Genomic DNA, 14,845 nt, shown 5'->3' with positions numbered 1-14,845 from the left:
TGTAATATAAATGATTTATTTTGTATTGCATTGTATTTTACATATACAATAGCCTGCAATGCAGGCGTATTTTTGGAGCGGGAGCGCTGAATAATCCTTCGTTGTTGTCATCCTGGGCAAGGAAGCGCGAGAGGGCTGGAGCGAGTCAAAAGTGACCCTAAGGGAGAGGATGACTGGCTGAGAAATAAAGGAGGGGGGAGGGGGAGAGGAGGGAAAAATACATTTCCTGCCCCCCCCCCCTCCCCCTCAGCCTCCTTCAAATACGCGAACTAAATTTATCATTCAGCGCCCGCCCATGAAAAACGCCTGCACTGCAGGCTACATATACAAAAGCATAAGGTACAACGAAATGGCATAAAGCCAAAGAATAAGTAAAAAAATAATTAGGCTTTCATGTATCTCTAATATCCTCCCTGATTATATACACGTAACTTCACTTAAATAATGATTCCGCAACACTTCTATTCACAACCAAAAATAACGAATACTCTGACTCCACCACCCCCACCCCCAAGAAACGTGAACAATTCCCTCAGATCAACCGCAGCACAGACATCCTTTCGATTAAGGTGGGGGTACACCTGAATTTGGATGGAATTTTCAGAGGTTTAAGGAAGGAATAGAAGAAAGAAAATGATTTTTGGAACACTAACAGACAGTTGATACCCACGCAAGACCACCCCAGGTTGCTAGTGGACTAACTTGGTATCTGTCTATTAATTATTAACTACAAATTCTAATTTTAAAACTTCACTAAATCTTCAATATTTCTTATTTCTCTTAATTTTACTACTCTTTTTAGAAAAACTATCTCCTCCCAAATATACCTAAAAATCACCATAAAATTTACAACACCCCAAAACATTGATTTGTGTAATGAGCATAGGGTTTTTGTATTGCTTGAAACGCGAACGAGATATTTCCGTTGAACCGATTTTAAGCGGCGTGAAAACGGCTTTCATGTAGACTCCCGCCTTAAAGCGATGATATCCACACCCCAAGCTTTCGGATAAAATAAACCAAAATACTTCCACATACTGACTGTGAAGCTGTTTTAATGTCAACTGCGATCCATTCTGGACCACAAAGTTCCCCACCATAATACCCCTCTCCCCCGCTTTCCCAGCCCCGAAAATAAGCCCCCTCCCCCACCCCCAAGAATTATTCCTTCCCCACGAATTTTTTCGTATTTTTTAAGTGTTGAATATTTTTTACAATACGTCTTAGACCCTATGTTCATCTCAAATATCTTTCGACAGCAAAAGTAAAACAAATCGATATTTTCAAATTTACAGGTTAGTGAGAATTCTCAAGGGAAAATACGTTATGAATTTGTCTTAGGGACCTTAAGTAATTATGACAGAAGACTAGGAGAAAAATCTCTATCGAAAAGTTAGCAGTCATGTTTAAGACTCCTTGACGGCTATTTAGACTTACTCAATTTACCTCTGATTCTGGCTGAATAAGCAGTTCAATTTGCAGTCGAGGCTTGCTCGGACTGAGAGAGGAAAGCTCACTTTTCAGTGTTCACAGTCTCCATGAAACCTTTAAGTTGCAGAGTAAATGCATGCAGAACTCCTGACACTATTGCTCTGTCACGTGCTCATTACATCATAGCTACTTAAGGTCCCTAATAATTTTGATTGGACGCTTGGCTCCAAAAGTAATATACCTCCATATTTTCCAGCTTTAGCAAACCTTGTTCCTCCACTGTTCATTAAAATGACAAAGCTGAAAATCCAAGGGAAGTCTCTCTTTTGCACGGAAGGCATCGCAACTTGAAAATCGATTTTCGATTGACTATTTCCTATTCACAAAATTATTCGGAAGGCTCACGCAATTTTCGTACGTTCTTGGAAACAATTGAAATCTTCGACGAATGAAAAAATCTTTAGAAAATTGCGACACACTTCAAGAAAAATTACACACGTACTATTTTTTTTCTATCTTTACATTAGAAAACTATTACTTTCAGATTTTCTTCAATTTTCGAGAAACCACAACAAAAAAATGTTTCAATACAATGGCATCAATAATTGTTAAATTGCGCCTTTTCAGACGAAACAAATCACGAAATCTTTATGGTTTATTAAAGTTAATATTCTCCTTAGTCCGTTGTACTTCCTGAGGCAAGCTCATTTTCCCGCTCTTCGTCTCTGTACTCAGTATTGCACCGCTGACAGTTGTTACCGTGGACGAATCTCTGTAGTTTGGTGCATGGAGGGTGTCCCCAATCCTGAAAGAGATAAGACAGTCAGTTGAGTGCAACAACAACAATGAAATTGGGCTTGAGCTTTTCTGCACATTTTTAGCAGTCCTGCGCCTATGCAAGTGAAATGTATCAAATATATACTGTATTGTATTTTATGTGTAAGTATTGAGTCTGGGGCACAAAAATGTACCCTCGAAAACTCCCAAAATAAGCGTAATTTTTTTGGTTTGCAAGCCAAGACAAACCTGCCGAGAAACATCTTTAGGTGAAATTAAACCACTTTTGAGGTGTCTGTAAGCGAATACAATAACAATTAACAAGCTAGAAGCAATGACAAGCCAATTCACATGATAAATAAAATGGAGCATGAAACTGCCATGTGATTTAAAGCGGCTCGAAAGGGTTTCACATTGTTGTACAACTTTAAACAAAGAGCAGTCACTGTTTTAACTTGTGATAGACTAGCCTGCATGACTAACAGGCCTTTTTTGGGGGGACATGGGGGCGGGGAGCTTTAAACCCAGGTTATGACTGTTTGGCGAGAAGGGCATGAGGGAGCATTCGCGGAAGGTATTTTCGTGCGTGGTCGCTTTCTCCATGAACAACACCTTACCTTAATTCTCTCGTAAGTATCACTGATGATTCCAATGAACAAGCTGAGCACCACATAGATGAACAGCGAAATGAAGGTGTACAGGTAAAACTTGCTGAAGACCCACACCGCATAACTCTTCGTGTCCATCTCAGCAAAAGTCATGAACATGTCATCTCCATTGATCAGTGAGAACATGCATTCTGAAACAGTCCACAGGTCTCGGAACTGGGAAATGAAAACAAATGCACAAACAACAAGATGATATATTTTTCACCTCTGGTATCGGGCAAAGACTTCAAGCAATTTCCTTTGCAAGTAAAGTTCTCGCAACTCGCCTTTTGAAGCACAGTGAGAGATCAGAGTTGGCTGAGTACTGTCTGCGAGCAACTCCCTAGCCAAGGGCGCTATTTTAACAGCCATTTCTTGAAAGTACTTATTTTAGATATTTACATTTAAAATTATCATAAACCTGACGATTGGATAATGCAATTCCACAGTTTCGATTGGCTTAGCGGTCATGGTATATGAGCCATTATACCATGCCCGAGAAATAGCGACCATTAAATAATATTGTTTTCTGGTTGTTCTTGCAAAGCGAAATCAGCAAGACCTAGCAATATTTCTTGGTTATTTTTAATAAAACAATTATCTGTCTTGCGCTTGTTGGATGCGATTTGATTATATCATATCATCATATCATCATATTTCCAATGTGCACACAGGGAATAATTGTTAATTAGATTGCACTGATGACTGGTACATGAAAAGCCCTTCGGTCAATTTCCGTCGGGACCCAGATCTATTCTTGATTGTCGGATGCCCGCCACAAGTGTAAAATTCTACAAATTTCCCCTGGTCTTTTCTTGTCTACACAATTACAAGCCTTGAAGCAACCTAAGTACAGACAAAACGAAACACTAAAGAATTACTGAACAAAATTTTGAACAACAGATAGCAATATTATTATGCAGTCAACACCCCCCCCCCTACCCCAGTCCCCATCCACCACCCCCACCCTGGAGAAGTGTACCTTGATGTGATAAGGTCCCAGCACAATCCAGCCACAAAACATATATCCAAAATATAGCAAAGAGCCGCACACACAGAAGCGTAACACACTCGGAGCTGATGCTTTCAGCGTGACAAGGAGTATCTGAAATGTAAATTACATGATACAAGAGTGAATAACAACAGTTCATCCATCAAGCCTGGGCTTTTGTCACAAATTCGGCTCTTACAATTTTGTGGATAAAAATCTGATATTGCGACCATTTGAACCAAAGCTACTGAGCAGTACTTTCCTGTGGTGCTGTTTATTATGCTATACAAGGTGGTTCTAACTCTGAAGTCTGTGAATGAAATCCTGAAGTGTGACCATTCAAATGAAAGCTACTAAGCAGTACTTTCCTTTAGTGCTGTTCATTACTCCATGCAAGGTGGTTCTAACTTTTCAAAGTGTGTAGACTGTACTTTTCATACAATTACACCATTGAGACTGAATGTCAGCTTGTGAAAGAGGCTCTGGCTGATTATGAGTCCACTGTTGAGCTCATCTTAGCCACACAGGCCATCTAGTTTATAGTTTATTATGGATAATCATAAGGCAGCCAAAAGGCTGAATTGAATTATTATTTACATAAATATTAAGAATATTTTAAAATTCAACACCATCAACTATTTAAAAAAAAGTAAATAAGAGACAATGGAAAAATGTTTAAAATTGGGAGAATGAAAGAATGTATGAATGCATTGTCACTAAGGACATTCACAGCCGGAGTTTAATACATTCTCTGAGTGCACAAGAAATGCCTTTTTTGTGACAACCTTGTCCACCTGAAAGTCTTCAAATTTTCCTAGGTTATAAACAAGCAGAGCTGTTTCATCAGGCAATCATCTGAGGTGTTTGTTAACTTAAAGTTGAATCTCTGAATGGACTAAGAACACAGTAGAAGTGCAGTCTTCTACTGCACTTCAACATTCTACATTCACTTTGCAGCTGTAAAAGTTTGGAATCACCTTGAAGAAAGCATGAAACACCTCCCCGTTAAAACGTTTAAAAAAAGAAAGTCAAGTTAAACATCTTACAGTCTGACTGTTCATGAGTTTTCAACTGGTATTTCTTTATTTATTCTTTTCCTCTTCTTCTTCTTTTTTTATGATTAATCAATTGCTATGCTCAAGCTTTAGTGCCAACCTACCTTCTAACATTATTTAGTTTTACTCAGCTCAATTAGCTTTTTATTTATTCTGAGTAAATGTTACCTCTTTTGTCTTAATATATTATGTTGTAAATTAAGTTTAGCTTGGTTAACTTCTTAATTTGGTAATTTGGTTGTTGTTGTTGTTGTTCTACTACTTCTGTACAGCTGTCATAAAAGTTGGCATCATATTTAAACATAATATGTTGGACTTACATTATACTTTTTGAAATGTCCCAGATATCTCAACAACCCAGACCAGGTTAGCAGCACTGCAATACCAAGGAACATGCTACAAATTGAGTATTCCTGTTGGTTCTGCAACAAGAGGAAAATATTTATTTGTGAATTCAACTACTTTGTCTTAAATCTTAGAAAAAATTTACAAGCAATGTACATGTTACACATAATTATTGTCCTTCAGATCAGACAGGGATGTCAGATCTTTGTTTGTGATCTTAAAATCAAAAACAAGATATGCCAGTCACAGAAGTCAAGGAAATCTTCAGTTTAGCAATCTCTTCAACTGACTGTCCAAGTGATTTTAAGAATAGTGATCTTTGGAAATCTTAACTTCATCTTGTCTATATTCAGAACGTGGAACTGTGAAGCAATCTTTGGGAAGGAATGGAAGACAACAATAATAATAATAATTATTATTATTATATACATGAGGAACATGTCAACCTGGGCCCAGTTTTTCAAAGCCTCATTAAGCTAATCCTGGATTAACATGAATGTTGACTCTAGTTTAATTACTAACCAATAACAATTCTTCAAAAAGATTTTTGTCCCTTAGTTTGACTTGGACCTTCCTTTTCCATTAGCTTGAAATTAGCTTTTGAATTATTTTTAACAAGTACAATGAAAACCTCGGTTAATTCTCAATTCGGGATTAGACAAGTGCTTATCGGAATTCAAACAATTGGGCCCTGCACAAGGAAAAAGAATTACTTTATTTGGGTTGGATTACTACTAGAAGCGGGAGAAATCACAAAAGAAGTTTGATTACGTTAATGTCGATGAGCATTTTCATAAAAGATCCAATGACCGCACAGCCATCACTGATGATGATCAACACAAACCACAGGTTGATAAGATCCAAGCAATCCCAGTATGTCAGATGGTCCTTAATTTCACAATGGAAGAATCGTCGGGTTGCCTAAAAAATAAAACAGTTTTATTGAATTTCAGTTGAGACTGTGGAAGAAATTCTAAAGTGTGCCCATTACGGAGTGCTTTCCTGTCATAATCATATTAATTGTGCTGTACATGTTGGTTCTAACTTTTGCATCTGCAGATAAAACATTCTGTAAGTGAGACCATTCAAATGAAAGCTACTGAGCAGTACTTTTCTGTGGTGCTGTTTAATCTGCTGTAAAAGATGCTTTGAATGTTTGAGGCTGTGGAAGGGATTGTACAGCATAACCAATCAAATGAGAGCTAATGAGTTGTGCTTTCAAGTGTTTGTTTTTCAATTCCTTGTAAAATTAATTTCGAATTTTTTTTTGCTTTAATTATTGAGTGACTGTATATTGGGTAATAGAGGATTTTGATGTATTCTCACTGAGGAACGCCACAAAGCACATTGTTACAAATCTTACCACACAGAGCTCTTTTAATTATTAAATTTCAAGCAAGCACTTAACTTGTCCTCGTCAAATTCCTAAATTTTAACTAAGTAAGCAGTTGCATGAATTTACAGTGTTCCAGATAACAGAGAGGTCTCAAGTCAAAAACCAGAGGAGCCTGACTTCCTGACCCAACAAAATGACTGGCAAACTCAAGAAGAATTAGAGAGAACCAGAGCTATTGACCCGTCAAAATTTTTCACTGACTCTCTGATTTTGAAAGTTATCTGGAACGCTGATTTATATTTCAATATTATTGCGATGCAAGAAAGATTTTGTTAGAACTATAATAACATTGATTAGACGTGATAGGACCATGGTACCTTTACAAGCTTCAGATGCCTAACAGGTGAACTTGTACAAAAGGAACATCTAAACACAGTACCTAGCTTACAACATTCAGTTGCTCAAAAAGTGAACATGCACAAACGAACATCTACACACAGTACCTTTACAAGCCTCAGTTGCCTAAAGAGTGAACGTGTACAAAGGCCCATGGACACAACACACAGCAGGATAGTCATAACGTCAATAAAAACATGAAGAGTCTTGGATGTTTGATAGTCTGAAATACAATAAGCAGAACAATTCAGTTTCCTGTCATCTGTTTGTGTCTAGATATCCTACAAATTAAATTTGGTTTGATTGTTTCAATAATGTCAGTTTTTTCTTAATAGCATTGGTGAAGCAAAAACTCCATTTACAAAAGTATGGATCTACAAAAAGCTGTCTGCCCAAGATGTAGTATATCACTTAATGTTAAATTGCAAAATTGAATTTGTGAAGGGGGACAGGAGAGATCAAGAGACATGCACAGAGAACAAATGTCAACTGTAACCTTTGGAGGTCAAAAGTGGAATTTCCACATAGGTAACTTGTGCAAGGGGTTATGGTGGGTTATGAACAAAGAAAGAAAGATTGATTGATTGATTGATTGATTGATTGATTGATTGATTGATTGATTGATTGACCGATTGATTGATTGATTGATTGATTGATTGATTGATTGATTGATTGATTGATTGACAGATAGTCACCTTGTTTGAGTGTAATAGTAGAATTACACTCTACAATAGTTCCATCTGCACCCAATGTGACTGGCACTCGCCCATCAAGATTGCTGTTATCAAACTGTATCTGCACATTAAAAACAAAATTGAACACACTAAACAATTGTAACAGACAACATTTGTACATTCCTACAAAACAAAGATGCCAGAAAACAGGCACAGCAGACTGGTAATTAATAACAAAAAAGGTAAAGTCATAAGTCTCTTTTTGTTCTTCATAATCCAGAGTTGTTTTGGCTGTTCATACTCTGTCAATAAAACTAAATTTTGATTTTATACTAACCGTGACATTGAAAAGATAGCAGGCTGGTTTTCTTGGAGGTTTCCGTACATGAAAAGAACTCAGGTTAGCCATCAGCGTAATACTTATAACACTGAAAAATAAAACCAGACATGAAATTCAAAATCAGGAAAATAGTCATCCAATTCACAGGCCTGGTGGGTTTAAAGGCTATTTAGTTTTTTACCACTGAGTTTCACCACCATTGTCATTGCCACACACAAATGTGCACCAACTGCTGCTTTGTTTTCCACTGGCAAGGAAAACTGGGTTGTGTGACCTCTTACTCCAATCTTCAATTCATCACATTAACTGCTCTTCATGCAAAAACACTGATATTATTTGATGCATAAATAACTAATCTGTTACAGTGCAGTTACTGATTACATTACCTTTCAAATGATATTTCTGGCAGCTTGTTCTGATCTGGATGATGTAAATCTTGACAAACTACTCCCGAGCATAAAGGAAGCAAACTACCTCAAGAATCATATTTTAATATTTACATTTACATTTGATCAGGAGGGATTTGCTGAAGCAAAGGCATACAAAAAACCAGGAAAGATTTATTGCTCGACGTTTCGGGGTCATCGAGACTCCATTATCAAGAGACTAGTAAAATAGCATGCAAATAAGGAAAGATATAAATGTGAATAAGGGAGAAACGAAGACTCGAAAAAAATCTAAGTCCCAGATGGGATTTGAACCCACGACCCTCCGTGGGTTCAAATCCCATCTGGGACTCAGATTTTTTGCGAGTCTTCGTTTCTCCCTTATTCACATTTGTATCTTGTTGTTGTTGTTTGTCCGTTAAATAAGGAAAGGTACAAGATAAGCATAAATTAGAATAACCGGCTTAAACAAACACCTTGGCGCGGATGGAATCCGTTTGCACGTTCAGTGTTGGTTTACACATACGCAAATTTGATTGCCTCGTTAAAGAAATGCTGTACATTCGCATGCGTAAACCAACACTGAACGTGCAAATGGATTCCATCGACGCCAAAGTGTTTGCTTAAGCCGTTTATTCTAATTTATGCTTATCTTGTACCTCTCCTTATTTGCATGTTGTTTTACTGGTCTCTTGATAATGGAGTCACGATGACCCCGAAAAGTCGAGCAGTAAACATTTACATTTACATGCCATTTGGTCAGTAAATCATTAGATATCACATTAACCGTAAAAATAAATAAAATTAGTAAATGAATAAAATACAGATATATCAATATATAAAATAATGAAAGATATAAAAGTCAAATAAAGAAAATAATATGCGTTCCTTTAACCCTTTGAAGCCCGATAATAAGATGCATATTCCCCTCACTGCTCCCATACATTTCTTATGGCACTAGTTGAGAGAATTTGCATGAACATCAAGACTTTCCATTGCTGATCATTTTTTATATTCTCATTACCTCCACATTTGATCAGGCAGTGATAATATGTAAGGAAAAACTATATGCTGATCACTACTGGGTCTTAAAGGATTAAAGTCAACTTCATGAATTACCAAATTGGCATTACATCAATATTCACTGGGAGCAACTAAAACTCTGCCATCCTCCAATGTGTTGTTCCAGAAATTATCCATAATATGTAGTGAACTCCCTCTGACAAAAGAGGGCTTTATATTTGTATGCCCACCCCTCTGGAAATTCCAGTTCAGCTTCATATGTTCCTTGTTGGCTTTTGAGACACCACCCCCTCCCCCTTGGAATTTCCACTGACCCTCCCTGGGATTGGTCTGGGTATTTTTGGAACAACACAATTTGCTGTCTGACTGGCAGTCCTTTTGTGACAGCAATTTCAGTTTCAGCAAGTTGCATTTCTGAAATCTTTGTTATGTCAAAATGTATAGTCTCCTCAGTGCTTTCCATATACATTTTACTTTACTAGTTGGGAGAATTTCTTTTTAATATAGCTGGCTGCTTTCCCTGTGGAGCTAGCTTCTCTCCAAAGCAGAACGAAGGCCCTGCATAAATTTGTTCTTGTGAGGTAGATTCACATGAATTATTCAATAGTAGTAACCACTAAATCACAAGTTTTATAAAAGATACAATAGTCTGTTTGTCGATTGAGATCATAGGATTGCTGTTCAGGATCAACTGAGCTGTTGGTGTATTTGTAAGTGCACATAACCATTTGAGCAGATCTATTTTTTGTTACTGGGAAACCAAATGTTCCAACTGCAATGTTTTGGATATCATAGAACTGAAAAATACACAAACAAGAAATAAGTTATTTTGCTCACATATGTAATCAAAACAATTTTATAACTGGCAAGCTTTGTATCATAAAAGGTAAACTAAAAGGTGAAAAAATGAGTGTAGAGTACTGTGATAACACTGAAAGGGTAAAGTACAGTGTAAGCAAAATACAGGATCCTCTAAGGCTGGAACTTTAAAACCTCTTTAATTTGTTCTGCCCACTAGAAATAAAATGCCACATGATCATTTCCTTTTAGAAAATCTTGTATAAGCATCTCATTTTTCAAAAGGAATAAGTATTTTTTATTATTTACATGAGGTAAGGCCTGTCACTGGCACATACATAGTTACATACTTTATTTGTTTTCGCAGGTTAAAATTAATGAAAGGCAGCCAGAGGCTGATGTGGACCTGCGATAATTATACATGAATACAAAATACAAAATATAAAAATAAAATATCTACAGTTAAAATAATAAAATTGCAAATGGTAAAAAAGAAAAAGTTTTTCAGAAATACTGAGGTGTATCCAAAGGATAATAGACAGGGCTAGAAATTGGGCTTAATAGAGTCGCCAATGCGCCTAAGTTTTCCGTGATTCATAAGGTAGTTGCCACATTGGCGACCAGAACCCTTTGCTTTATCCTATCTTTACTTACCCAACCAACCTTAAAGCCTGAAAAAAAAAATCGCTGCGAATGGCGAGGTTTATTTGTAGCAAAACCGTCACAAACTCTCTGTCAACATCCGCCATCTTGGATAATTCATAGGCTACGTATTATGAATTCAAATGTCCCTTTCGCTAACAGAACATATTGCGGGCTCAAAACATGACCCCACGTGACCTCTGAAATATCCAAGATGGCAGACTTTCACAGACTCATACCCAGTTGCTATTTACGTGTTTTGTGGGGTGAGAAGATTGATTACGAGGATGGATTGAGGTGCACGGGGTGTCATGGGAAGAGGTGAAGGAAAAATAGCAATTTCTTTTGACAGATCCGTGCAATCGTGCATGGAACCGTGCAGTGCTATTTTTCAAGAAAACGGAGTAATTTCAGACATTTCTTGCAGTCAAAATTCACTGCCAGTTCTGGTTTGGTATTTAACGAGCTAAAGTATTCGTCCAATGAGTGATTTCTTTTTTGTTAGCTTGCAATGTTGTGCTGCCGTAATGGCTTCTTCGCGGGAACATTTGCGGGAAGACGACGTGGGTGATTTGGACAGTTCTTTCAGTGAATTGTAGATCGAAGGTTAGTATCATAGTCATATTTCGTCTCCCCGCGAATACTCCCGCGAAGAAGCCATTACGGCAGTATGATATTACAAGCCAACAAAAAAGAAATCACTCTTCGGACGAACGCCATATTGGAGTCGCTATTTTTCCTTCACCTCTTCCCATGACACCCCGCGCGCCTCAATCCATCCTCGTATCCAATCTTCTCACCCCACAAAACACGTAAATAGCGACTGGGTACGAGTATGAGACTTTCATTAACATTCATGTCGGCGAGTGATTTAAATTTAAAATGAGCGTCGACGAGAATCAGGAAAATTTATTTCAAATGTTGGCTGCGCATACAACCAGGACCGAGGATGAGATTTTGGAATTCGCACGGGCCGTGGAAAAAAAATATGCCGACAAAGGAGAAGTTTTTTCGCACCTTGCCGCTCCGTGGCTAGGTGGACAGAAGACAAATTGGCAATGTCCCTGGTGTCAGAGGATATTCCTTTACGACAAGAAATAGCAGCCACAATTACTTCTGCTGATGGAAACTGTCTTTTCAATGCTGTTTCGTTGGCTTTGGTGGGAAATGAGACGTAAATGAGTCTTTTGCGTTTGCTCGCAGATGTAGCCAGTATGATTTTCTTTAATGTATTAGAAACAATAGTTCAGCAAACTTGCCAACTTATGTTTCTGAAATGGATACAAAAGATTTTGCCAACTTAAGACTTCTGGCAAGTGGTTGATATTGTAGTGTACATGTAGACAATGCCGCTGAGTCTTTGAAATAAGTGGACATCATGATGAGATCACCAAATTTGGTGGTCTCCGAGGGAAAGCTGGACAATTTCCAAAAAGAAAAAAAAACTTACCATGTGATGAAATGTTGGTGATGTACATTCTTTACTGTGACCAGAATTGTCGTCTGCTATTCTTTAGACATCAACAAACCGTCCAGGCATTCCTAATGCTAGGAAAGCCTAACATTTGATATTACTATCCATGATAACGCATTTTCAATATTTTTTGTTTTCGTTTCGGAAAAAAATGGCTACTAACTTTTTGGACTTGGCGACCTCTTTGGAATATTTAGGAGCCAAATGTCTCCTTAAGAAAAAAGTTAATTTCGTGCCCTGATAGGACAACTTTCATTACTAACCTGCTTTACAGAGTGATGCACTTGTGAGTAAAACTGGTTCTTTGTGTAGATGGCATAATCTGAGTCATTGGAATCGAGAAGAAACAAGTAGTTGAAGGCTTCTTCACTGTCATCAAGGAAGTTAACTACAGCGAACAACTCTGATGCAAACAGGAAAATCTGACAAAATAAAAATAAACAATTGCACTATTAAACAAAGTCTGAGTTACTGTCTCATGGATCAGAAGAATCGGTCGCAACAAATAAAGGTGAAGGGTCGCACATAAGCAGCACTATTTTGTATTTATTGTGTTTTTGAGGTGACCTCTTTATATAAGCCTGGTAATGGTTTCTTGCCATATCTTTACTGCTACTTTTGTCTTACATTAATGTGTTTTATGGCAAATTAATAAAGAAGAACAAAGAAAAAAAAAGAACAGAGATGATGCAATGATGACAGCAACCACTGCACCTCCATCTAATATGTTCCTCAATGAAACACTGTTACAGTCCCAGTTAACTTTACTGGGAACACTTCATAACCAAGCCAAAATTGTTATACTCGTGCACCCCCCCCCCCCCCCCAACACCCACCTCCTCACTGTTGTTTTTTGTAATTCTGCTAGCCAGTCTTGTGAACCAACATTGAGAGGGCAGGGAACTGACAAGATTTGTCCCAACAAATATGACTGAGATGTGACTTTTGTTATTGCGTTTGACGTAGGAAGAACGCTTCCGAAAACGGATTTGAGTCGAGATTTTATGGGACTTGTTGTGGATGGGTCGATGGATCTTGGGACGCACATCTGGCATCCCCCGCAGATTTTTTTGCAGGGGTGGATGACATCACAAAGAGAGAGAGCCTGGGATTGAGATTGGCCTGGTGACATTGAACGCACTCTCTTATCTACGATTTTTACTAGTTTATTCATGAAGTTTGATTCATGAAGTGATCATTGTTTGTCCAACATTCAATCTTCACAAGTTCTATCCATCTAGATCAGACACATAGCACATGTTCGTCGACCCAAATTGAGTCAGATGAACTCAATTTAGTCAAACATCTAACTTATCATGAACTTAATTCGTTCAGTTTAGTCTGTCTCATGTGAAGTCCGACGTTTCACCTGGGCCTTAAAGGAACACAGATGAAACCCTGAACTGCATTCAAATGAAGGTAGAAGTATTTTGATTGATTGATTGATTGATTGATTGATTGATTGATTGATTGATTGATTGAATAGAGAAATAAATTTCGACTTGGCTAAAAGGTCTAAATGTAATAAAGTATGGTTGCTGAAAAGAATCTTCAACAATCTTCAACTAAACCTTCAAGACTTACCTGGACAGTGACCATTAACAACTTCAGAAGTTGAAGAAAAAGCTTCCATGGTTTTCGCCCTCGATGTTTGTACTTTTGGTATGGCGTCATGAAATGGGACTTGAGCCGTTTTCGCATTACTTCTCTGCGATTCCTCAAGCTTCCAGAAAACTCAGAAGGATCATAAATAGACTGGTAATGCACAGACGTGCTGAAGTCAAGCCCTCCGCCATAGCTGTGCCGACGTAACAGCGGCTCTGTGCAATCATCAAAGCTTGTTAAACTCCCATTATTCTGTCCTGATTCATTAAAGGAGCGAGCCAGATGTCTTGCAGATCTGGATGAAACTGCTGGCAAAAGAACTCGACCAGCCATACCTTACAAAACGCAAAAGGTCAATTCAATTCAATCAAGCTTATATTTTCTTTTTCGTGTTGGGTCTCGTGACCAACCAACTACCGAAGCATCCATCGATTTGGTTTTGCATTTCGAGCCAATCTACTGGCAGATTATGTTTCCGCTGATCACTTCAAGTTTGCAGATGTTCCTTCGCTTTCTTGGACGCCTTCAAAACTCCTCTTAATGTTGCTATCAGAGTATTTACTAATTTCGCCGCAGTAAAGTAACGCATTTCCTGCATTACAAATCGCAGTCTGTGGCAATAAAAACCGAAATATCCCAAGGATCATTGCGCGTCTTTCGAGCCTCGACGTAGTGGGAGAGGGGAAGGGAGATTGCTTTTTCTTTCTTTTCTTTTCTTTTTTTTTTTTTTTTTTTTTTTTTGGATTTTTTCTTTTTCTTTTTTTCTTTTTTAACGATTGGGCTACGGGGGAGGAGAGGGTTAAAAAACTGAAAATTAAAATCTCCAAAACGAGAAATGTAAAACCCGGCTTGACACTGAAAGAAAAATTTTGTTTTGAACGGGGAGGGAAGGAACTGAAGTGCTCAGAACCCCACACCCCACCTA

The 14,845-nt window shown here is 37.9% G+C and overlaps 1 protein-coding gene across 1 annotated transcript; it reads right to left on the bottom strand.

The window, feature by feature from the left end:
- Positions 1 to 14,551, bottom strand: LOC146475254 (mucolipin-3-like). The gene is made up of 12 exons (XM_085115614.1): positions 13,900 to 14,551; positions 12,579 to 12,737; positions 10,045 to 10,198; positions 8,379 to 8,436; positions 7,990 to 8,080; positions 7,674 to 7,773; positions 7,086 to 7,201; positions 6,018 to 6,167; positions 5,222 to 5,323; positions 3,838 to 3,960; positions 2,826 to 3,032; positions 1 to 2,236 (listed from the first exon to the last, which is right to left on the bottom strand). The coding sequence occupies exons 1-12, from the start codon at positions 14,251 to 14,253 to the stop codon at positions 2,108 to 2,110; spliced, it is 1,743 nt and encodes a 580-aa protein (XP_084971740.1). The 5' UTR covers positions 14,254 to 14,551; the 3' UTR covers positions 1 to 2,107.
- Between the last annotated feature and the right edge of the window lie 294 nt (positions 14,552 to 14,845).

Source organism: Pavona decussata, unplaced genomic scaffold (genome assembly GCF_977016875.1).
Source record: "Pavona decussata unplaced genomic scaffold, jaPavDecu1.1 SCAFFOLD_84, whole genome shotgun sequence".
Lineage (NCBI taxonomy): Eukaryota > Metazoa > Cnidaria > Anthozoa > Scleractinia > Agariciidae > Pavona > Pavona decussata.
This window is presented reverse-complemented; position numbering and strand designations above follow the sequence as displayed.

Excerpts from the sequence above, each read along its gene's own strand:
- LOC146475254 (XM_085115614.1), bottom strand. The coding sequence starts at position 14,253 with ATGGCTGGTCGAGTTCTTTTGCCAGCAGTTTCATCCAGATCTGCAAGA. Across the intron at positions 10,199-12,578 it reads TGCATCACTCTGTAAAGCAG|TTCTATGATATCCAAAACAT; the intron begins GTTAGTAATGAA and ends TGTATTTTTCAG. Across the intron at positions 3,961-5,221 it reads GACATTTCAAAAAGTATAAT|ATACTCCTTGTCACGCTGAA; the intron begins GTAAGTCCAACA and ends TTTACATTTCAG.